At 40.5% G+C, this 25065-nt stretch overlaps 2 protein-coding genes across 2 annotated transcripts; one reads left to right on the top strand and one right to left on the bottom strand.

Moving 5' to 3' along the window:
* The first annotated feature begins 706 nt into the window (after positions 1-706).
* Positions 707-3617, top strand: LOC103696364 (G-type lectin S-receptor-like serine/threonine-protein kinase At2g19130). Its single transcript, XM_026800859.2, has one exon. The coding sequence runs from the start codon at positions 778-780 to the stop codon at positions 3193-3195; it is 2418 nt and encodes an 805-aa protein (XP_026656660.1). The 5' UTR covers positions 707-777; the 3' UTR covers positions 3196-3617.
* Positions 3618-9250: 5633 nt separating this feature from the next.
* LOC103696363 (40S ribosomal protein S14-like) lies at positions 9251-24671 on the bottom strand. The gene is made up of 6 exons (XM_008777959.3): positions 24526-24671; positions 11135-11254; positions 11010-11055; positions 10715-10800; positions 10307-10436; positions 9251-9551 (listed from the first exon to the last, which is right to left on the bottom strand). Exons 1-6 carry the CDS (start codon positions 24526-24528, stop codon positions 9484-9486), a joined length of 453 nt encoding a protein of 150 aa, XP_008776181.1. The 5' UTR covers positions 24529-24671; the 3' UTR covers positions 9251-9483.
* Positions 24672-25065: the final 394 nt, after the last annotated feature.

The raw sequence follows: 25065 nt of genomic DNA on the forward strand, positions 1-25065 counted from the left end.
GCCAAGCCCTGAGTTCGATGGCGGCAAATATGGGAGGAAGAGTCGCCGAAACAGGGTACCCCGTTTCGAGTGAGATTCCGACGATTCGCCGGCCCAAAAGACCATGAACAGTGGCAACAAACTAGGAAAAGAAGAAGAGACAGACGAGTGGCGCTAACCTCGGTCCGGCAACTCTTTTCGACGATGAATCAAGTAGAAGACTCGGAGAAGGATCGTCGAGATCGGCGACGATTCTTAGACTCATTGTGGACAACTTTCAATGGAGGAAGAGTTAAACAGGTGAAATCCTAGAGTTCTAGTCGAACTTAGATTGCTCGGATAACTTCGATTTCCGCCGGAATCGGAGGAGGAAGAAGACTCCTATCCTCTATGCTACATTGTGCCATAGGGCATGGTGGCCTTGGGCCTGGCCTCTTCAGGCCGACCCATAAGCCCAAGTGCCGGGCTGGGCCTGGTCACTTTAGGCCGGTCCATGAATCCTAAAAATCAGGATTATTACATGAATGCCTGATAAATTAAAATCTAGATTTATTATCCAGTTTAAAATTTTTTACAACTTGACCACTCAAAGTCTATGACCTCAACGTTAGGGCGGAGTCACATTGACAGGGAGGTCGATGGAAGACCAGTCAAGCATGGCCTTGGCATCTATTTAGGTTGTCCTCTGCTCTGCTCTTCCATGCCTCACCTGTTATTCAGTAGCATAGCAGCCCCGGCCTTCCTACTCTTCTGCTAAGCTCTTCCATAGCTTTCCTCTTATTCCATAGTATTGCAGCCATGAGCCATCCTCTGCTCTTTCCTTTCCTATTTATCTTCTTTAGCTCTCTAAACATCCCTCGCACTTTTGCAGCGAATTCCATCTCTACGAACCATCCTCTCTCTGGAAACCAAACCATAATCTCTCAAGGTGGCAACTTCGTGCTAGGCTTCTTCCAACCTGGTAACAAATCCAACCACAACTACTACATAGGCATCTGGTTCAAGAAGGTCTCACAGCTCACTCAAGTTTGGGTAGCAAACAGGGAAACACCCATCTCTGACCCAACCTCATCAGAGCTCAGAATCTCTGATGATGGCAATCTGGTCCTCCTCAACCAATTCAAGAAGCAAGTCTGGTCTACAAACCTTACCTCCATAGCTTCCAACTCTACCACTGCTGTGATCCTGGACTCTGGAAACCTTGTTCTTAGAGATGACTCTGACCCATCCAAAGTCTTCTGGCAGAGCTTTGACCACCCAACTGACACATGGTTACCTGGAAGCAAGCTTGGAATGAACAAGGTGACTGGAGAAAGGCAGCATCTCACCTCCTGGAAGAATTCTGACGACCCTGCTCCTGGGATTTTCTCCCTTGAAATAGACCCCAATGGTTCTAGCCAGTATTTCATATTATGGAAGGGAACCAGGCAGTATTGGAGCAGTGGATATTGGAATGGACATCTCTTCACTGCTATTCCAGAGATGACATCAAATTATATCTACAACTTCGAGTACTTCTCCAATGCAACAGAGAACTACTTCACCTACTCTCCTATCGATGAAAATATGATCTCGAGGCTTGTTATGGATGTCTCAGGGCAAGTCAAGGAGCTGACCTGGCTGGATGGATCCCAGCAGTGGATGCTTTTCTGGTCTGAGCCCAAACAGCAGTGTGATGTCTACTCTCTCTGTGGTCCTTTTGGCAGCTGCACTGAGAAGAGCCTGCCCTTCTGCAGCTGTGTGAAGGGCTTCAGTGAGGCTTCTCCAAGCAACTGGAATTTGGGCGATCAGAGTCAGGGCTGTGTGAGAAACACTCCATTGCAGTGCAGTACTAAGACCTCGGGTCGTGGGGATAAAGATAAGTTCTTTATAATGCCTGGCATGCGATTGCCTGTTAATAACCATTCTGTAGCAGTTGCTGGTAGTGAAGATTGTGAATTAGCTTGCTTGAATAATTGCTCTTGTACTGCTTATTCTTATAGTAATGGATGCACTGTATGGTATGGAGACTTGCTTAACTTACAGCAGCAGCCGGACGGATCGGCCGGGGAGACCCTTTACCTCCGTCTAGCTGCTTCGGAGCTGCCAAATTCCAAATCAAGGAAGCGACGATTTGTTGGAGTTGGGGTGGGCGTGGCAGTTGGCGTATTAGCTTTATTTGCAATTGCTTTCATTCTGATTTCAGTACATCAACGGAGACGAATGATTGCTACTACAAAAGCCATGGAGAATAATTTGGTGCTGTTCAAGTATGGTGACTTGCAGCGAATAACCAAAAACTTTTCAGAGAAATTAGGGGGAGGAGCGTTCGGTTCCGTCTTCAAAGGGCTGCTACCTGACTCGACTGTCATTGCTGCAAAGAAGCTTGAAGGTCTTCATCAAGGGGAGAAGCAATTCCGAACCGAGGTGAGCACTATCGGAAAAATTCAGCATGTCAACTTGGTTCGCCTTCGTGGATTCTGCTCTGAAGGGACTAAAAGGTTGCTGGTCTATGATTACATGCCAAATGGTTCTCTAGACACTAAGCTATTTCGAAGCAATTCCATGGTTTTGGATTGGAAAACAAGGTACCAGATTGCCCTTGGAGCCGCTAGAGGATTAGCTTATCTCCATGAGAAATGCAGGGAATGCATCATACATTGTGACATCAAACCAGAGAATATCCTCCTGGATGCCTCATTTGTCCCAAAACTAGCAGATTTCGGCCTGGCAAAGCTTGTTGGCCGCGACTTTAGTAGAGTTCTGACGACAATGAGGGGAACCAGAGGCTATCTTGCACCAGAATGGATCTTCGGGTTGCCTATCACTTCCAAAGCTGATGTTTATAGCTACGGGATGATGCTTTTAGAGATCATATCGGGCAGGAGAAATGCAGAGCAATCAGAAGAAGGAAAGAAGACCTTTTTCCCAGTGTTAGCTGTTAATAAAGTTACAGAAGGAGATGTTCTTAGCTTGCTGGATCACAAGCTGAATGGTGATGCTGACTTGGAAGAGCTTGATCGAGTCTGCAAGGTTGCTTGTTGGTGCATTCAGGATAACGAGTTTCACCGGCCATCAATGGGGCAAGTTGTTCAAATTCTAGAGTGTGCCATCGAAGTTAACATGCCTCCTATTCCAAGGTCACTTTATGCTCTTGCAGAGAACTCGGAGGGCTTGGTCTTCTACTCGGACTTGTCTTCAGGTCAAAGTTTCCAAATTAACGTCAACCAAAACTAACGTCTTCAGCATTCTAGGGGATAAGAAATTGGAGATATTTCATTTTCCCATGTTTAAGTTTGAATGAGTCTGTGCTAATGATAAAAATAAAAGGATCTCTTTTTGAAGAGAAGACTAGATTAGGAAAAGTCATACTCCAAAGACAAGCCGCTTATATATGATTCTCAAGTTTGACCTCAGTTGAATGAAGCTTCCATTTTGTTATAGTGTTGCTCAAAGAATGAATGTTTATAGTGTTGTGTTACGCAACTACAAATTTGTTTTTCCAACTGGGCCTTAAAGAAAACTTTCATGTTGACCGTTGTAAAATTCATTGAAGAATACGCACCAAAGCAAAGTTCTTCATGTAAGTGAGAAACTAGTAGGGTTGCATGAATATGTGTAGTTCGTCAAGTGTTTAAATTTTATTTGCCCGAGCTGTTTTACAAAAATACTAGTACATGGACGACAACACTATTTGATTCGCATTGAAAAAATTCAACAAATGTAAATAATATTTTTATTCCAGTAAATCTTATATGGGTTATAGGTTATTTAATTTGAAAGATTTGAGAAGAAGGGCTTGGTGATCAATTGTACCAAAGCCATATATTCATTCTCTCTTCATAGACAAAGTCATTTACATATTAAGAATACATTCCAAATATACATCCTTTGATATAGCAATCATACAACTAGAAGACTCCTAAAAATAATCCTACAGTTGCGCTACATCCTTTGATATAGCAATCATATAGCTAGAATTGGTGGGCTTGGTCAATCTCTATGTTGGCATCCTCATCTAAACCAAAAACTGAAATGAAAGGTTAAATGGAACGTTGTTGTCTAACACCCCCCCGCAAGCGAATGGGGAGGTCACAAACCATGAGCTTGTCCTTCAACAACTTAAATCGGAAGGATGTGAGGCCTTTTGTGAAAATATCACCAACTTGATCTACAGTAGAGATGTACTGAATACAAACATCCCTGTTTACCACCTTCTCTCTAATGAAATGAAAATCTACCTCAATATGTTTCGTACGAGCATGATAAACTGGATTGGCAGCGAGTGCAATGGCACTTTGATTATCACACCAAACAGTTGTTGGTGAAAGAAGTAGAATGTGCAAGTCCTTTAGTAACATGCGAATCCAATAAAGTTCAGCCACCACCATTGCAAGAGCCCGATATTCGGCTTCCGTACTCGATCGAGCGACAACACTTGGCTTCTTGGCACACCACAAGATTAAGCAAGGACCAAAGAAAATACCATAGCCGGTACTGGACAGTCCATCAGATGGGTCACCAGCCCAGTCCGAATCACAATATGCATTCAGAGTTAGAGGACCCTTGTTGAAATACAAACCATGTTCAATAGTACCTTTAAGATAACGCAAGACCCTTTTAGCATATTTCCAATGTATAGCAGTTGGAGAATGAAGATGTTGACAGAGTTGGTTGACTGAATAGGCAATTTCTGGGCGAGTAAGAATGCAGTATTGAAGTGCCCCGACTATTTGCCTATAATCAGTAGCATCTTCCACGGGTTCATCATGACCAAGAGACAATTTTTCACCAGATACACATGGGGTATGGTATGGTTTCGCCCCAATCATTCTTGACCGATGCAAAATATCTAGGATATACTTGCTTTGCCATAGATGAAGACCATTAGAGTCCCGAGAGGCTTCAATTCCAAAGAAATAATATCCAAGGTTGCCAAGAGTTTTGAGTGCAAAATCTCGCTGAAGTTGTTCAGTTACAGCTTGAATGAACTTAGGACGAGAGCCAGTAATCAGCAGTCATCAACATAAATTACTATAAAGACATCTATCTGCCCATGGTGATAAGTAAATAGAGAACTGTCAACTGAAGAACCTTGAAAACCAAGATCAAGTAGACTAGTAGAAAGTCTAAGAAACCATGCTCTTGGGGCCTACTTGAGGCCATACAGTGCCTTTTTGAGGCGACAGGCATGATTAGGAGTAGCAGGATTGAGAAAGCCCTGTGGTTGCTCGATAAAAACTTCTTCTTCAAGATTTCCATGAAGGAAAGCATTGGAAATATCATACTACAAAATAGGCCAGCCAAAAGAATCAGAGAGACAAAGAACCATACGCACAGTTGCCGGTTTGATTACCGGACTAAAAGTTTCTTTAAAGTCCACACCATCTACATATTGAAAATATTTAGCAACCAATCTCGCCTTGTAACGATCAACACTTTCATCTGCCTTCTATTTTATTTTGTAAACTCATTTGGTGCAAATGTTGTTGTGACCAGCAGGCTGAGGGACGAGATCCCATGTATCATTAGCTATCAGTGCATCATATTCCAGTTGCATAGCATTCTGCCACTCCTGAGACAACATAGCTTGAGAAAAGGTAGTGGGTTCAACAATATTAAGCACACTGTTATACGCATGTACATGATGATTAGAGGCATAGAACATTTGGAAATCAGAAAATTGTCTTGATCGAATAGAACCAGTTCGGGATCAAGTCACCATCTGATGTTGGGTCGGATTGGGTACCTCAGGAGATTCGGTTTCGAGCACAATTACAAATAAGGGGGATGTGGTTGCTGGCCGGGGACTTGGTTCAGGCGGGTGTTCGGTGTGGGCTGTTGAAGACAAAGTGGGTGGCATTTGAGTCAGTGAAGGTGGTTCTTCCTCTAGAGGCTGATTAGGCAGTATACTAATTTGAGAGCAAAAGGGTAAAAGGTCAGAGGACATACCTGACACAGAGGCAATCGGTGTAGTAGAGGAAGTAGAGGAGGTCCATTCTTTTGTTGGAAAGTTTTGTTCGTCGAAGGACTGGGTCTAAGCATCAATAGCCATGATGGTGGGAGGAATATCTAAGGAAAACACATTATTTACTCCTGAAGGCTAGCTTGTGATTTGTGTAGGGTCTCTATAATAGGTAACAGGCACATCTGAAGGTCCTCATTAAAGAACACTGTGGGTTTTTCTCAATCAATTTTGCATAGGAAGACGTATTAGTCAAGATAGGTGTGGAAATCCTGTTAATAAGGTACACAGCTGTCATAAAGGTATCAACCCAGAATTTTGTAGGTAAATGTGATTGAACTAAAAGTGAGAGACCGACTTCCATAATATGTCTGTATTTTCTTTCAGCCAAACCATTTTGTTGAGAAGTATAAGGACATGAAAGGCATTGATGGATACCACAATTATGAAGAAAATCTTGAAATTGGTTTGAGAGATATTCACCACCATTATCACGGTGGAGTTGTTTAATCGTTGTAGAGAAACAATTTTCAACAGAAGATTTAATGTGCAGAAAACATAAGAACACTTTGGATTTTTTTTTGAGAGGGTACAATCAAGTGAATCCAGAGTAATCATCTAGAGGGTCCAATTGCAGTAAAGATTTGGGATCTAGCAAGCCCCTCATTAACCCATGGCCCCTCAAGTTTTGGGAAGGAATTCAGGTAGAGAGAGCCTCATGAAAACTTCATCTATCTCTATTCCACTAACAGACGAGGTTTTCATCAAATGGTAGGTGTTGCATTTAAAAATTCAGGCACAGCTTGGATTAGAGGTGGGCATTGGGCCGAGCCGCCCATTGCCCGGCACGGCTCGGCACGAAGGGGGCCGTGCCAGGCACGGCCCGCTTGCTACAGTAACGGGCCGTGCTAGGCACGGCTCATAAAAGGGGGCCGGGTTGGGTTAAGGATTTCTGGCCCGTAGGCCGAGCCCGACACGGCCCATAAGGGCCTGGGCAGGCACAATTCGTGGGCCAAGCACGGCACGGCCCGCGGGCCAGCTCGGAATGGCCCATAAGGGCCTGAACTGGGCCCGGCACGGCTCACAAGGGCCTGGGCCGAGCCAGGCACGACTCGTCCCCCTTAAAATAAATGGAAATAAAATTTTTTATTTATAAATTTTTTTAATAAATTAATAAATGTTGGAAACTAAGTATTTATTAATATAAAGCCACCTTAATGGTGGAGGGTTTGGCATAGACCCCTACCAGTTAGTAATTTAAATCAAAATAGTACATGAAGGGAGGTTTGGTCTAACCTCCAGAATACAATAAGAAAGGAGAAAAAATAGAGATGACTCACTTTAACAATTATAAAAATAAAAATGTACAATTATAAAAAATTAAGAAATAAAAATAAATGATCAAAATCTTACTAATCATCAGTATTTACTATTCAGTAGTGTTTGTATCATCATCATCAGAGGATGTTGTATCATATCCACTTTTACCTTGAAGTCTCGCCTCAGCATCCAACCAATCTTTGAAGCAGAGAAGCATCTCATTCCATTTAGATTCCATTTGTTCAATAATAGGCATTAAAACATCATCATATCTATGTTCTGCAAATTTTTGACTAATCATATATGCTTGTTGTAAAAATGAACATGAAGTTGAATAATAAATACTAGAAAGAACATTAGTAGCATTATAAAAACTAACCAAAAAATCTTCCAAAATTTTTCCTTTATTCCAATCAATTTCAGTCAATGTAAAGCCTAATCCACGATCATTAATATATGCACTTAATAAGTTTTTATATGGGTATACTATATTGCTAGAAGAGAGAAATAGTAGTAGTAGAGGAGAGAAGAGTTGGTTTGGTGTGGTGAGAATGAGGGAGGAAAGGGGTATTTATAGGACTCCAATTTTTTTCCAAAATACCCCTCAAATTAGCCGTTTTATGAATGTTGGGAGGGGCAAAATGGGTAAAAGCCACAAATAGCCGTTATGGGTCAAAAAAATAGCCGTTATACCTAGCACGGCACGTCTGTTCAAAAAAAAATAGCCGTTATGGCTCGCACCTGGCACGGCCCGTTTGGTCTGTAGCCGGGTGGGCCCGACCCGGGCCGATGCCCATCTCTACAACTAATTTTCTTAATCACTCGAAAGGTTCATGTTTTTGTTTGCATTGTTAATTTAATGAAATAATTAAAAAAAATCGAACATGACGAATTGTATTGAGAACCAATACGCGACGTACGAAAACGCACCCGTTCAGCTATTCTAACGGAGTCGGCAGAGAAACAACTAGAAAATTACAACATATGATGGATGGATGAGATCTCAACATAATATCTTTTTTATTTGAATTACCAACAAACCAATTACATGATTCAAGTTAAATATACGGATTAGGGGCTGCAGGTGGGCATTGCGACCATATTAAAATTCTAGAGGACCTTAAATACAAATATGTACTCTTGAGCGGGCCAAGCACCTGTTGGTTACGCCTGGTGGAGCTAAAATATTTCAATGTTTACGACGACAGATTTGGCATGGCCTGAAAAAAGCTAACTTGATAACTTTTAAAATTAGAAAAAAAAATTAAGACAAGCGTTCGAATTTGATAGCATTATTTAAGAAATGTTTCTTCTGAAAGTTAAAAAGGGATTTTTAAAACTAAGGAAGAATTTTCTAAAATGCAGAAGCAACATCAAATAGACCGAAAGAGATTGATTATAAAATTTACTACAGAAACAATTAATACAAGAAGCTTCATATTGATGTTTAATCAGATCATACCATACCGAAATGGTCAAATCAGAATGATGCAGGAAGCAATTGAAGGCGTTCCAGTTTTTCCAATATAGTCGAAGACACAAGACACAATTCCTGGAACCTCAGCAATCTATATCTATAATTATAAATTAAACATATAATTTGATCATGAGAATTCTGAAGGTGCTTCTACTTGGAACAGTATTAGAGATAGTCATAAAAAGTAACGTACTTCTGTGTCCCCAAAAAAATACATGATAATGAGGATCCAAGATAGCGGCCCAAATACATGGTTACCATCACGGCTAACTCTAGGAGTGCAACCCGTCCACCATGGGAACAGTCCTGCTTGGATTCCCATCTCAAAATTTCAGAGATATAGCATAAAAATGTGACGAAAGGAAAACGAAAACAGGGGGGGTAATCACCGGACACACACCACCCAAACTCTGCTGTCCATCTAACAAGTGCATTGCACATATTCTTTACTAGTGGATTCAAAGCACATTTTACCTTGGGGTGCCTTTTTTTTTTCCTTCTCAATGACATTTGCTGTTAGCGCAACAAAATCTGGGGAATGTCATCATACTCTGGCAAGCACTAAGTTCAAGTACACAAGAACCAAGCAGTATCTAAGAAACAACAGTGCCAAAAGAGAATTAATTCATAAACTTCATAAAGAAATTACAGTCTCTACCAATTAGGCAATATAATCATAGGAAGTGACCAAAACTGCAAAATATCGCTCAAACATAGCAGCTATCCCAGAGAACCACAAGCATTGAGGAAAATGAAAAGGGAACTACAGCCTCCTTCCTCTTCTTCCACCCTTTCTGCGGGTACTGTCCGTAGGGACTGGAGTCACATCCTCTGGAACAATCAAAAGAATAAATGTTTGAATTATTGTCGAAAATGTTACTGTGCCAGCAGAACAAAAAATAGTTCAGAACTTTGAAAGATATCTACGAATTCAGTTTGCAGTCCTCACAAATTTTAAAGGACCACAAGGACAAAATGATATTGTTCATTTATAAAAATGTCATCGATAGGAGAAACACAACAACAACAATTAAACAAGCCACATATTTTCTATCAGAGCAGCATATCAGTGTTGTTGCATTATATATTCTCTCCTAAAAATCATACCCCTAACAGGCAATGGGGACATGCAGGCAGAAGGGGAAAATAAAAAAAAGATGTGCAATATACATTTACGGGCAAATGCATGCACATCTAGTGAGCATATATATATATATATATATATATATATATATATATATATATATATATATATATATATATATATCAGAAAAAAATGGTGCAAAATGTATGACCAATGCAGGGAATCACATGAATTGTCATAATTTGATCCTTGATTACATCCCCATGCTTGTGAATACATCTAAATGCTGTTACCCGATCATCTCCCTCTAGCTTCTCACATCTTCCCCAGTTGTTGTGTTCAGATAAGAGACTACTGTATCAGTAATGGAAACTATGCTCAAAGAACCACCAAAAAAGCAATGACCCACAGGAAAAAACAATCAGGTTAGGTCCAGCTGAAAATGAATTTGGAGACTTAAATGGCACTAAGTCATCTATACATTTAAAAACAGAAAGATTACCAATGCGTCCAATTTTCATTCCTGATCGAGCAAGGGCCCTGAGAGCAGATTGAGCACCAGGACCGGGTGTCTTGGTCTTGTTCCCTCCTGTTGCACGGAGCTTTATATGTAAGGCAGTAATGCCAAGCTCCTATGGAGGAAAAATATCCAATTTACCAAAATTAATAATGAAAGATACAAATGAGAGAAGAAGGAATAAATCAGTACATGAGGCATAATAAATGATGCTAGCCAGAGCAAATAACAAGAGATAAGCTGAATGGTGAATATCAATTCCTCCAGATTCTACAAGACTCTGGAGGGTGATCAAATAGAAAGTTGTGTAATAATAGCAGTTCAAGCAAGGAAGCTTCCAACCAGCACGGGAATGTTCAGATCCATATAATCAGACAAGCATACTGTGCATACCTTGCATCGCTGAGTAACATCTTGACTTGCAAGCATTGCAGCATATGGAGATGACTCATCACGATCAGCTTTGACTTTCATACCACCTAATGGATTAAAATAGTGATAATCATCAAATAATATTTCATAGTAACTCAGACTGAACATAAGTCGCATAAAAAATTACACCTAGTACGAGAAATACAGAAAGAAATAAATGACATAAGTTCTTAAAAACATGAATCTTTCACTGCTTTGTGTTCAAGGCATAAGTCTAATATGGTCAATCGATTATGCGACATAAGATGTTTCCTACCAGTAATCCGGACAATGGTTTCCCTTCCAGATAAATCAGTGACATGCTGCGACCAACATCCGAACATGTCAGCATACCACATAAATAAAGTGGAAAACAGGTCAACCAAGACAAGTGCCACTTACGATAAAAGTGTCATTAAATGATGCAAAAATATGGGCAACCCCATAAACATGCTCTCCTTCTCGTACATTAGGCCCCAATGTGACATTTTCCTCTTTAGGCTCCCTGGTCTTCCTCCTCGACTGTAACCAGGCATCATCAACATAATTATAATCACAATAAGTTAACAAAGAAAACATTCACTATAGCAATGCTCTTCAAGTCAATCCATTGAGGCAAATCAATGTTCACGAGGGAACCAGTTCTAGAGCAAGAAGACCTATTGAACAAATAAGAAGGAAAGTATTAAATATGGAGCACCCTGCTAAGCATCAGATAAGGACAAGAAAATCTACCAACAGATTGCATAAAGACACGTACAAGATTAGTTAAGCATTACTATTTTAATGGGAGAAGCTTCATGACCAGAATCTTCTTTTGGAACTGTATTATGTTTTGTAATCAGACTTTTTAATGAATAAACTTTGTAGAGTTCCAATACAAGCAAAAGAGGATCTTATTTATGGGTTTAGGAAATCTTTAGAAACCCAATCTAAGAACTAAGAGTTCCCATCTAAGAAATGCTCAAAATATAGAAATAAATATCCCCCTAGTTTCCTTTTTAAAAAAATAAAAAATATGAGGGTCATTAAACCTATTTGTGAAAGTACCATGGCCATGCTTTCATTGTTGTGCATTGATAGTAAGAACTTATAGTTAGATGAAGATTATTAATTAGTAATTATTAACAGGGATGTCACCATGCCCCCCAGAGCTAGATGCCATCCAGATCCAATCCAAACTCTAGACCGATCAATCAGGTATAGTCAGACAGATAGGCGCCCAAAATCTTTCAAATCCAATCATAAGTCTACTAAAAATTCACCTAGTTTGGAATATGGGATTGATTTTTTATGAACCATACATAAAACTTACTCATTATACTTTTAAGTTGTCCAGAAAGAGAACTTGATGAGGTTCAAAGACTTCAAACTCGAGATGTTGTCCATAATGGCAATCACATTTAAGATAGAATGACATATAAGTAGGAAAATTTTATAGGTCATCTCAAAAATCCTAACAAAATGCAGTGTCATTGTACAAGCACAATTGGCCTTCATAGACCAGTGTCATGATACCATCTAATTTGAGTCACACAGATCATTCAGATGAAAATGCACAATAATAAGAATCATTGGACCATTGGTTTTATACAAGAGAACTACTAACAAAACAACTTTGATCAAAAGCTAAGGCAAGGAAAGTGCTGAAGGTCAATATATTATATTATATGTACTGAATACATAATTGCTATGATGACATTAACAATTAACATATTTTATCTTATAAACATGCCTAGCCCAAAAAGAGAAAAAAAGAAGAATAAGTAGGGATGTCAACAGTGATGGATAATCAAATATTTTACCCATCCCCGAACTGAATTGTGTAATTTTAACCAAAATTAAATAGGGATGGTTTCGGTGATAAAAATTAAAAACCGTTCGGTTTTGATTTTGGTGAATTCCCTGACCCGAACCCGACCCGAAACCGAATCCGAATCGAACCAGAAACCGAAAATACCCGACAGTACAAATTCAAATTAGAAACTCCATGTAATAATCCGGACCATCCCCTATTCCACTTAATGACAAATTTGGACCGCTCAACGAAGTACGGTAGGTCTTTTTCCTCCCTTCAACTTTGGTTCTTCTTCATGTGAAGATCATGGCCTGGCTCCCTAATCCCACTCTGCCTCTCAAAAAAAGAAAATCCACTTCTTCAGTTCTTCGCATTAAGATCACCGCTCCCCAGCCAGTCCTCACTCCATCTCCACCTCTCAAAGAAGGAAAAACTCTTCTTCACGTTAAGATTGCATCTCCCCAGTCCATCCTCTCAAAAAAGGAAAACCACAAGCCCATTGGAAGCAAAGGTTTGATCTTTCTATCCTTTTTCGGTTTACTCTTGTTTTCCTCCTTCTAGGTTTTTTTGGGTTGGATTTCGGATGATATGACCACAACTCTTCAAACTGAAAAAATGGCACTTGATCTTTCGCCACTTGATCTATTAGGAGTAGAGCTTAACATTGTTTCAGTCGTAAATGTGTATTAAAATTGGCTTCTCCATGAAGATGTCAACTGATTGAGTTGGCAAAGTTGGTTAGAGTTGCGAGTTGCGACCAATGATTTAGGGATCTAAAATCTTTACCCGTTCACTCTCTCAAAAAAAAATCTCCAAAAAAGTACCTATCTTCTACACCAGTGCATCTCCCATGACCCCACACTAAAAATATCAATATGCAGATTTTCCAATATGCGGGCTGCATAGAGATCTCAAACATCCGGGTGCGATCCATCCTGCATTTATTCTCCTTCTTGCTATGATCTTTCTTTTCTACCTCTTTTTTTCATCTGCTCTTAGAACTGATTCTATATCCTTGTATATTCTTATGCCCTTCTGTAAACTTATGGAGTAAATATTCTCTTTATCAATAAAATTTGGTGGCTAATGGAGGTTTGGCCTCCTTTGCCTCCACTTACCTGAAAAAAAAAATGGTTAACAAGTTGTTTTAGTTGGTGGAATCTTTCTTTTGTTTATTTTGGGTCAGTGTGCATTGTTCTGGGCTATTTGCCAGGTGCATGAAGTTTTGTCTTGGGCTTCAACAGTTGAACTACTGTGATATACTTTGGCGTTGGTTTAAAAGTGGTGTGGTTGTAATTCAGCATTTAGTGATTCCGCCAGTGTATCTGAGAGGAAAGTTGTGGTTGGAGGTTATTGCATTGTAGTTGTTTGGTGGACAGTTCCATTGCTTCTGTGTTGTTATCCTTTGTTGTTTCTTTACGTTTGTCATTCGTGTTGTTGATAAGAGAGTCCAATGTGGGGGAAAAGGCACATGGATATTGTCCTTTCTTCTATGTTTTGGTGATTGCCTTGTGCTTTTTTGAAGTGATAGTTCGTTTGATTCTAAGAACTGCTAAAGACATTACTGTGAGAAGGATGCTAGTGCAATTTATGGATGCTTATGAGTTGAACTTATAGAAGGTGAATTTTCATATTCTTGTAGGTTGATATGGCTAGTCAACCAACCAACAACCAAAGCTCACAACCTTCCATGCCACCTCTCCGATGTGTAGCAATTCTGAAGAAGAAACTAATGAAACTTCAAAAAAGAAATCAACTTTTGTGGTGTGGAATCACTTTTTGAAGAAGAAAGTTGGTGAAGTGGTGCGGACACCACCAGATCTTTTGGAGTACTACCAGAGCTGCCCACTATCCCACTCAACGGGGTCGGGTTTCTCCCACCCCGGGAGAGTTGGTGCGGACACCGGCCCTAGATCTTCGATTAGGCACGTGTATAGTCGTAGACGCAGGAGAGCAGCCCACCACCCAGTGACACTTTGGTTGGGTGATGGATTGTGAGTGAGAGAGCTTATTTGTTGGGTATTTGGGTCTTTTCCCCTGTAAAAGTATTTTGGAGATTTGCTCTTGCCATGTTGCCTATATAAAGGCTAGTAGGGCTTGTTAACATTTTGGTTGTTGAATGAAATTTTTTTTCTTATATTGTCTTTGTTGGTGAATTCTGCAGGTTAGTTCTATTTTGAATATTGTGCTGCATCAACTTTGGTATCAGAGCTAGGTTGGCTTTGCCTCTATTGCCAAAGCTTTGAGGTCTAGTTGATGTACAGACCACCCCCGATCCCTCGTAGTCATTTGCCTCACGAGATTTTCGCCGAAGTAATTGAACCACGGACGTCGGATCGTGTCGAAGCTCACTGCACACAAAAAAGGCAACATTTCTTCCCTTCTTTCTTCGTTTTCGTCATTGTCTTTGCTTTCCGTTTCATCCCGAGCAAGTACAGAGGACCCCTTCATCGCTTCCCCCGCCTACCATCACCACCGCGCACCACCTTCGCCATGGCGTGCGGCCTCTGTCGTCGCCGGAGCTGACCCCAACGACGTTGCCGCCGCTCGCCAACGGCAACGCCGTCGTCCGCGATCATTACTGCCTGCCGTCGGCCGGATCTGAGGACGGGGGCCTTGTCCGGGCCGGCTTCGACCAGATCCGAGGAGCGGCCCACCCCCGAGCACCGCCGTCGCCCGGATCTAGGAGGTTTTGCCGCCGGGAAGCTGCGATCGAGCCGCAGAGCCGTGCCCGCCGGATTTCTAGCCTTCGTCGTCTTTGTTGACGAGCCCGACCGAGGTCTTCGTGTCGTCGCCGCAGGCCGAGGTCTTCGCATCGTCGCCGTGGAAGCCGCCGCCGCCTCCTTCCCCCTCTCAATCCCTCTTCGCAAAGGAGGCAAAGAAAACCTAACGGGTAAGTTCCGACCTATTACCCTCCTCTTTTAGCCCGAATCCGTCAGCACAAAAAAAAACACGTGATTCGCATGTGACCAGAAAAAAAAGAGGTGGCCGCACGTGACCCGTAAGTCCCGCGCGTGCCACTGTGTTTCTTCTTCTCCTGCTCCCGAGCCCTTTCCTTCTCCCGCCGCCAGCACCTCCTTCACCGCCGCCGCCTCCGGCCATTCTCAGGTCAGCTCTCCGACGGTCGTCGTCGTCCTCCTCCTGTTTTTGAGAATCCATCTCGGTCTCCGTCCTCCCCGCTTCGAAAAAGCTCACATCTTTTCCCTTTCCTTCCCTCGAGCCTTACCTTCTCCTCCCCGCCCTCCGCCGTGGCCCCGTCTCCCTTCGCCGCGGCCCCGCCTCCCCACCCCACGGCCCTACTTGCACTCCCCCCTCTCCACCACTTCGCCCCTCCACCATTTTTTCTCCCCGCCACAACTGTGTTCTCCCCCGCACCACCTCTTCAATTTTTCCGTCGCCGGTCTACTCTCTCTCCTTCCTCTAAAAGCCTAAGCTGAGAGAGCTATGGCTGAAGAAGCCCTCCCCCCCCCCCTTTTCATTGGGCCGCAGGCCTCCGGGCCCAGCAACCTCAGCTCACACACTCCCCTCTCCCCTTTGTGTCTGTGGACCCATTAGGCCTGAGCCGCAACCCCTAAAGTCCACATCAAAGCAACCGAACTCTTTTGGTCCAACCCACAAGTTGCTGAAAGCAGGTCCCCAAGCTCTGACGAGTCGACTCACCGCATTTTGGTCGTCGCCCTCCACCGGGCTAGGTTTGTTCTCCTCTGAAAGTTTCGTTTGCTTGTTTAAATTTGGCATTTAATAGTTGTTTTGTGCTTGGTGGTTTACCCCAAAAATCCAAAAAACATGCCTCACGCACCTCCACGAAACACCCACACACAAAAAAACCCCGAGTAGTAGCCCTCTTTATTATTAATTGTAGAGCTAAACCCTCGTTGGAAGACCTACGAGGCCCCATGCCATCCGACAAGCCACTGGACACTTGTACTACTTGACTGCAGTGACTTGCTAGCTTGCGTCACTTACTGGTTCCTAGTTTGAAATATTCCTCTGCTAGAGAATAGTTCTGAGCTGTATTGAGCATACACACCGAAATTTAGAATTCATTGCATGCAATAGGTTTGCCTCGGAGCGAATATTATCCTCACTTAGTAGGATAGTACATATTTGAGTTCATTCATCACATGGACCTTTATAGTGGTCGTGTCACCCCGCATTTCGAAATCCAATCTACCATGGATGTCCGCATCGACGCCCTAAGGAAGGCTGTCCAAGATTTGACCACCCAGGCCTGCGCCCGACTCGACTCAGCGGAGGCTTCCCTTCAGAGGATTATGGGATCCAAAGAAGGTAGTGCCTCTCATTTGGAAGGCCCAGAAGTTGAGGATGAAACACTAGACCATCTAGGGTCGATCCGAAGGGGCCAATTTGACACTAGCCCTTTCTCAGGCCGCTATCAAGCCTACCCTCGTCTTAGAGGACAAGGTCCTTTTCCTAATGTCAATAGGGGTTATCGATACAACGTAGAACCCAGAGGGCCTCGTGACCATGTTGAAGATGTGATGAAAGGCATTCGGGTTAAAGCCCCCACCTTTAATGATCGTTTTGACCCAAAGGTCTTCTCAGACTGGTTGCACGAAATGGACCATTTCTTTGAGTGGTATAATTTGTCTGACGAAAAGGTCTGGTTTGCCAGAATGAAACTCATTGGTCGAGCTAAGCTCTTTTGGCAAAACACCGAACAACTTCTAGTAAGGAGACGTCAACCGACAATAATTGACTGGATAGAAATAAAAGAAAAACTAAAGAAAAAATACTTGCCTATTAGCTACCAAGATGATCTCCTTGACCGATGGAATAACTTACGACAATGCACCTGATCAGCTACTGACTACATTGCCATATTTGATGATTACATGATGCGATGTAATGTGCTTGAGGATGAGAGGATGGTCCTGAGTCGATTTTGTCGAGGTCTTAATGACAAACTTAGAAAAGAACTCGTCCTCCGAGAGATGTCCACTTTAGACCAGACATATACATTCGTGCAAAACTATGTGCATGTCTCCAATTCCATATTTGTAAGGCGCTCTGACAATCAGGGCACTCCCACTAGTCCTCATTCTTCGGGGTCCAAACCTTCTGTAAGGTCCTCTGCCACTAAAACCCCGTCTACCGCTCCTGTCCCAAGCCGAGACACTAAAGATAAGAAAATCCTTGGTGAGCCTCCCAAACCACATTCTAAAATTAAGTGCTACAAATGCCAAAATTTTGGTCACGTTGCCTCCTAATGCCCTAACAAATCTTTCGTCATTGCTCAGCAAGAGCAGGGTGGTGACATAGATGACTTAGAGGAACAAGTCTATGAACCAAACATCGATGACATTCAGGACATTGATGAAGAAGCGTGTGAAGGACCTGATACCCTAGGATGCATCCGCACTACACCTATACCATTTGTGCCTTTAAAGAGAGGGTCTGATTGGTCCACCATGAGTGTAGTCCAGATCCTGTGTCCCGTTGAATTTGAGCGGAAAGAGTTCAATGACTCTTTGGTGTCCGCTCTAGTTATCCAAGAAGTTCATTCCCATAATTCAGTTAACAGGTTCCTAGGCATGCATCCATGTGAGGTAGTGCATATTTACAAAGTTAGAAAACCTTCAGGTATTTTACCCTTGTCACCCCATGTTAGGATTCCTGAGTTTGTACATGCATTTGTCCAACACATTCATGAGTTGCATCAGAAAATCCAGAAGCGCATTCATGCAAGTAATGCTCAATACAAATTGCAAGCTGATTCCCATGCTAAGGACTTTCAAGCTAGGGATTATGTTATAGTACGTATTCAGCCTGAGCGATTTTCGCATGGAACCAATATGAAACTGCAAGCTTGTAGTGCTAGGTCATTTAGGATATTGCATCGGATTAGCACGAAGCCTATGTTATTGATCTTCCATCTAATTTTGGTATCAGCTCTACTATTAATATTGAAAATCTAGTTACTTTCAAGGGTCCACCATCCATCCTTGATGACCCTTTCGCTGAGCTCTCTCTTGAGCCCAATGATTCTTCTATTCCTGGTTCCATACCATCCTCACTTTCTTTGCCTCTCCCACCAGCACAAAAAGAACTCATTGATGCCATTTTAGACGAGCAAATCATTTTATCCAGTGATGGAAGCATTCAATGCTTCTTGGTTCGTTGGCGAGGACGACCAAAATCCGACTATACTTGGATCCCGCGCAAGGAGCTACAGCAGATCGATCCGGATTTGTTGGAGTACTACTGGGGCTACACCGAGCCGCTTTCGTCGAGGTCGACTTTTTTCCATCCGAAAAAAGTTGGTGCAGACACCACCAGATATTTTGGAGCACCACCAGAGCCACCCACTGTCCTACTTGATAAGGTCTGAGTTTCTCCCACCCCGGAAGAGTTGGTGCGGACACCAGCCCTAAATCTTCGATCAGGCACGTGTATAGTCGCAAACGCAAGAAGACATCCCACCTGGTGACACTTTGGCTGGGTGATGGATTGTGAGTGAGAGAGCTTATTTGTTAGGTATTTGGGTCTTTTCCTCTGTAGGGATATTTTGGAGATTTGCTCTTACCTTTTTGCCTATATAAAGGCTAGTAGGGCTTGTTAACATTTTGGTTGTTGAATGAAAGAAATCTTCTCTTATATTGTCTTTGTTGGTAGATTCCAACACCCCGTTGGTGGATTCCGCGGGTTAGTTCTATTTTGAATATCGTGCTACATCATGAAGTTATGAAGGCTGTTAGCAATTATTGTGGTAAACACATTGGAGGGGAAAGAAAAAATGGAACTAGCCATTTGCATCAGCCTTTTAAGAATTGTCCAATATGTAAAGGTTGTGCTTAATCAAAAATAGTTGAAGTTTGAACAAACCGGAGAGGATAAAGTAAAGGTTGTCAACTTTTACTTTTGATCAGGTGTCAAGGAGGAAGTTTGCTACCTTGATCATTATGCATGAGTATCCAATTTCTATGGTGGAGCATATTGGTTTTAGGAGATATTCAGCTTTCCTCCAACTGCCTTGTAAGACGGTCTGTAGAAATACAGTTTGGAGTGATATTTTGAAAGTTTATGATCATGACAAGGAAAAGATAATGAATTTGCTGAAGGCAAATCGGAGTAGAATCGCTATCACTGCTGATGTGGATGGCTCAAAATCAAAAGAGAGGCTTTATGGCTATCACAGCTCATTTTGTTGATGATTCTTGGATATTGCAAAGTCCAGTTCTAAGGTATATTTCTTTCTACTTTACATATTATTAGTAATATACTTTATATATTCTTATTTATTCAGGTACATTATTTTTGGTTTTAGGTTTGCATATGTACCTTATCCACACACTGCATATTCACTTTCTAATGTATTGATGAATACTTTCATTGATATGGGATCTTGATAAAAGGCCCTCCATATTAACAGTGGACAATTGCACTTGTAATGATGCTATTGTAGATAACCTATTGGATAAACCTGATAGGAGATTGCTTATGGTGCATGGGTGTTTCGTTCATATGTGCTATTGTGTGAATATTCTAAATTTGATTTTTAAGGATGATTTAGAAGTGATTGGAGCTGGTCTCGAGTGGATTCAAGATAGTGTTCCATTTGAAAGCAACATCAAAAAGAGAGGAAAAATTTGAAGAAGCAGCTTGCCAGCTGCAAATTTCAAGTACTAAAAAGTTGGTACTTGATTATAAGACATGGTGGAACTCTACTTTCTTAATGCTTCAATTTTATTGATTTGTATGGATGTCTTCTCTCGCTTAAGACTACATGAGCCCTTATACATGTGTTTGCCTACAGAGGAATATTGGAATTTAGTTGCAGACATGTATGAAAGGCTAGAGTTGTTTTACAGTGTGACTGAGATTTTTTCTAGCACTCAATATCCCATTGCTAATCTTTTTTTGAAAAGGTTTGTGACATGAGATTGGCCTTGTATGATTGGTCTGTAGATTCAAATGAAGTGGTTAGATCCATGGCAAAAAAGATGTTGGAAAAAATTGATAAGTATTGGAAACGTGATTCATGGGATCATGGCAGTGGCAACTGTTTTAGATTTGAGATACGAGTTGACATTGTTGGAGTGTTATTTTGCAACAATTTATGGAAATGAAGTCAATGATGAAGTTGATAGGATTCACCAATTATGTTATGCTATGATTCACCAATTTTGTTATGATTTACTCAATGAGTACCAAGATAGAAGTAGGCGTGAGAAGGAAGTTGGTACTTAAGATGAGTCTAGCCACAGCTCATCTTCTATTTCGGAGGTTACTAGTGGTAGTGTCAGTGACAGGAAGAATTTTGCTGTCATTTATGATCAGTACATGATCAAAATGATGAAGTCTGCAACTAGTGGGCTGTGAAGTCTGAGTTAGATCATTATTTGGAGGAGGATACCTTGCCAAGAACAAATGACTTTGATATATTCGTTTGGTGGAAAAGTAATAGGCTCAACTATCCTACTTTGATGATGATAGCTAGAGATGTTCTTGCTATTCCTGTCTCTACAGTTGCCTCAAAATCTGCATTTAGCATTGGTGGTAGGTTTGTGAGTCCACATTGAAGAAGACTTCATCCGACTACTCTAGAGGCATTGATGTGTACTCGTGATTGGTTTTGGGCAAATTTTTATCAAAAAGGTAATTTCTATTAAATGTCTTTTAATTTAGTTGAATAGTTGTTGATATGCTAATATCTAATGTAGTTGTCTCATTATATGTTTAATTGTAGATTCTTCTACTACCACATCCTATTATCATCTAAAGATGACTCTTATGTTGACGAGGTAATCTATAGAACCTTTCTTGATATTAATAAAACTGTAGACTTTCAATAAATAGTTGTAAATTAAATTTTCTTATTAATTGAGCTTGTTTTTCTTGTGTTTTTTCCCCTTTTCTTAGGCATAATATGTTCATGGATTGGTGAAGGCCCAAATGAAACATTGGATTGTTCCCTAAAATTCACTTGTATTAAAAAATTTAACATTATATTTTCTTTAACGTAGTTGGCCTTGCTTGTAATTTGGATTATCGTGTTTGATGAATGGTTGTATTATTATTTTTGAATTATTCAATTTGTTGGACGGTCGTGTTATTATTTTTGGATATATTTATTAGATGAGTTCGTATGAATTATATTATGAAAATTATGAATGATATCTTTAATTTAGTTATTTATATGTGAAAATTTAGAAATTAAAAAAAGTTAAACGGTTTTCGGTTTTTCGGTTTCGTTTTCACAGTTTTTTCGGTGGTCACTATGATTTTTTTATTTCAAAAACCGTTTGGGTTCAGTTTCAATTTCGGGAAGCAGTGGTGGATTTCAGGTTCGTTTTCTATTTTTTCACTAATTGCACCGAATCCATCCCGTTGACATCCCTATGACTAAGAAGATTACAATGCTTATGATCATGAAAGAAAGATTAGCAATAGAGAAGGCTAACTTTCAAGATGCTACTCGAAAAAAAATCTCATGAATTTCTTGAGGAAAACACATATTTACAATTCATGTTTCTCATTAGACGGGTTCCTAAATTAGAAAAACTATGAAGACCAAAAGAGATTGTAATGTCAAAATGACTGATCATACTTCATCAAATACAAGATTTAACAAGTAGAAAATTCCAGTTCCGTTAAACTAGGAAATATTTTGTTCATTCATACCCATAAATTCACGAATGTGAAATCATAACTTCTGGTTTGAGAATTCGAATAAAAGAATAGCATATTTCATTGCAACAATGGAACACTAGTCTAATGCCTACTTCTATGAAAAAATATGAGAACAAAAAATGGGTAGAGGGCCAATGAAGGACAATTCAATACATGTACAAGGACAATGCTCTGCAAATAGAACACAAAGTAATGGGATAATATCTACCACTTTGGTATGTCAGAAGGAATTCAATACAGAGCCCAACTGAATAGCTATAGATGTGTTTGGAACTATTAAGAGAATATCTCTTATTTGAAATAAAGGTGTTTTAGCAAAAATAAAAATTAGTGATTCTTGACACACATGGCCAAAACAATACAGATGGTTTTAATGCTTAGTATTTGGCATTTAGATTTTGTCTTATGAATATGCTTATGAAGGATGCTGCATTAATTTATGGCCTATGCAAAGCTTACAAAAAAAATCTCATGTCAAAGCTGACACTTTATTATACTTAACAGAACAACCGCACAACATTATCACTACCCTGTAAAATAAGCCCAATATTTTTACTCTAAATCCTATGACTCTCATCCCATGACACCTACAGCCAATTTATATATGTGTAATCAAATCTCCATCTATAGACAGAACTAGCCATGATGCCACTTTTTGGGGAATATGAGTCGAAGCAATAACAAGAATATTTCTAGTGGAACATCTTTCACAATCCCTGGAGAGATAGTTCTCTAATAGACCGAGACAGATTTAAAGTCTAACCTTTTTTCAGTCTATACAAAATCTATCTAACGATTAGTCAGGAGGGGAATAAGAACGACCAAGGAACCAGCCCAAATTCCTTCAAGATGTGATGACAAATCAAGCTTAGATAAGAGTCCATAATTCTCCCCATTTTTCTCTAAACCTTGCATGCTACAAACGTTCTCACAAGAGAGGGCGAGCAACACATACTGAGTTATTTGCAACAGCTTGAGGGCTGTTACAAGACATCTGAAATTCGACACAAGTAAATACTTCCACAAGACTTAAATATCCATAATGGCGAACCAAAATACCAATCAATATTGTCCCAACCTTTTTATGATATAATATTATCTCATCACCAAGTAAACAAATCCAATGGTCATCAAAGTGACAGAATGTTGATGATCAAAATCAAGGCCATCAAAATCTAGCATCATTGTCACAGGCTTAATGAGTTAACTCACTAAAGCAAGTTAACACATTCTTGAGTAAGAAATAGTCCACATCTTCTTGACACAATCACATTTTAATCAAAATTCCCGCTTTGCAGCCATCAAGTTGCTTCTGCAAAACTCAACAAACCATGAAAATTCTCTTTAATTTGCAGATGCATTGGATATTTAATATGTGTTCTAGACAGGAGATCAAACTTGCGCACCATACAGTGACCAAGTATCAGATTACTAGTAATTTACAAGAAATTAGCTTGATGACACAACTACATCCCATTGCCCTGTTCATAAGAAACACTTGCAACAACAAATGAAAATATAAGGAAAAAGAGAAAAATTTAAAACATGTTGATGCTATAACTTGGATACTTCTGGGCCAGACAACTAAAAATCATGCATACACTGTCCATGATTGATAATTTACATACCATATCTTGCAGAGAAAACAGACACAACATTGACTAGTCTCTTTATCTACATGAAGGGATGAAGCAAAATCATGCAATTGATCCCAACCATTCCTCTGTTAAATTTTACATCAATTGCTATACGAGTGGCTACCAAGAGCAGACAGTCTTCATATCTTGAAGTGGTCTGTCTGGTTAGCTATTAAAATCCAATATAGTGGTAACTACCAAACTTTACAGTCATATATCTCAAAAAGTACCATCAACACAAACTGTTGTACAAGATCGAAGATTTGAACTACATCCGTCTTAGTTCAAGCAATAAATCGTTTATTTCGGCTGGGAACCAAATAAACAACTATATATTACACAACAATGAAAACCTCAAGTTACACAGATAAAAGTCTAGCAAACCCAGTGAAAAAAACACTCAACACTAACAAACCAATATTAACCCCTATCAGAATGTCCCCATTCATAATTCTTACGAAGGACCAAATCATGAAGATAGAGTGATCTGCTAAGCTACGAATCTACTCAAACTGATGTTTCATCCGAATTAACATCACAACAATCGGAAAGCTTGTTTCTTATGGTGAATTTTTGTCGAAAAATAGAGTGAATACACTAAACTTGAAAGAAAACAAATCGAATATAACAAAATCAAACAAAAATTAAAAAAAAAAAAGGACAAATACAGATAGATTATAGATTGGATAATGAGAGCAGATTACCATAATTGGATCGCAGAAATAGTGATTAGATCGGGTTCTGGGGTTTCGAGGTTGCCTCGCAGCTCCCGGATTTTGGCCGCAGAAACCCAAGAAAGAGAGGAGGGGAGGAGGCGGAGAAGACGGGCAGTTTATACATGTGGGAGGGGGAAGCTAGGGTTTATGGGACCGGGGAAGCCGAATACCGGTTTTGCCCTTGCCGGTTTGGGCCTACCCTGGGAAATCTTAGACCGGTTGCTTTGGCAGATTTTGACAGCCACTAATGTGATATGTAGGATATAGATCTAACTGATTAATGCCAAATATTAGTAAACACAATATTAATATATTGGTCAAGATACATTGTTTGCATGAAAGCATTAAAAATTTGGCTGATGTAGAGATATGGGTGCTAATTTTACGCTGGTGAGTACGGGCGCAAATGGGTTGGATTAGATCGGATGATGAGTAACTCCGACCACTACAATTTTTGATTCAATGGGTCATTCGGGTCGGGTCATGTCCATATATAATCCGAACCCAATCCAAAAAATTTGGATTCGG

This window comes from Phoenix dactylifera, unplaced genomic scaffold, assembly GCF_009389715.1.
Source record: "Phoenix dactylifera cultivar Barhee BC4 unplaced genomic scaffold, palm_55x_up_171113_PBpolish2nd_filt_p 000100F, whole genome shotgun sequence".
Taxonomy (NCBI): Eukaryota; Viridiplantae; Streptophyta; class Magnoliopsida; order Arecales; family Arecaceae; genus Phoenix; species Phoenix dactylifera.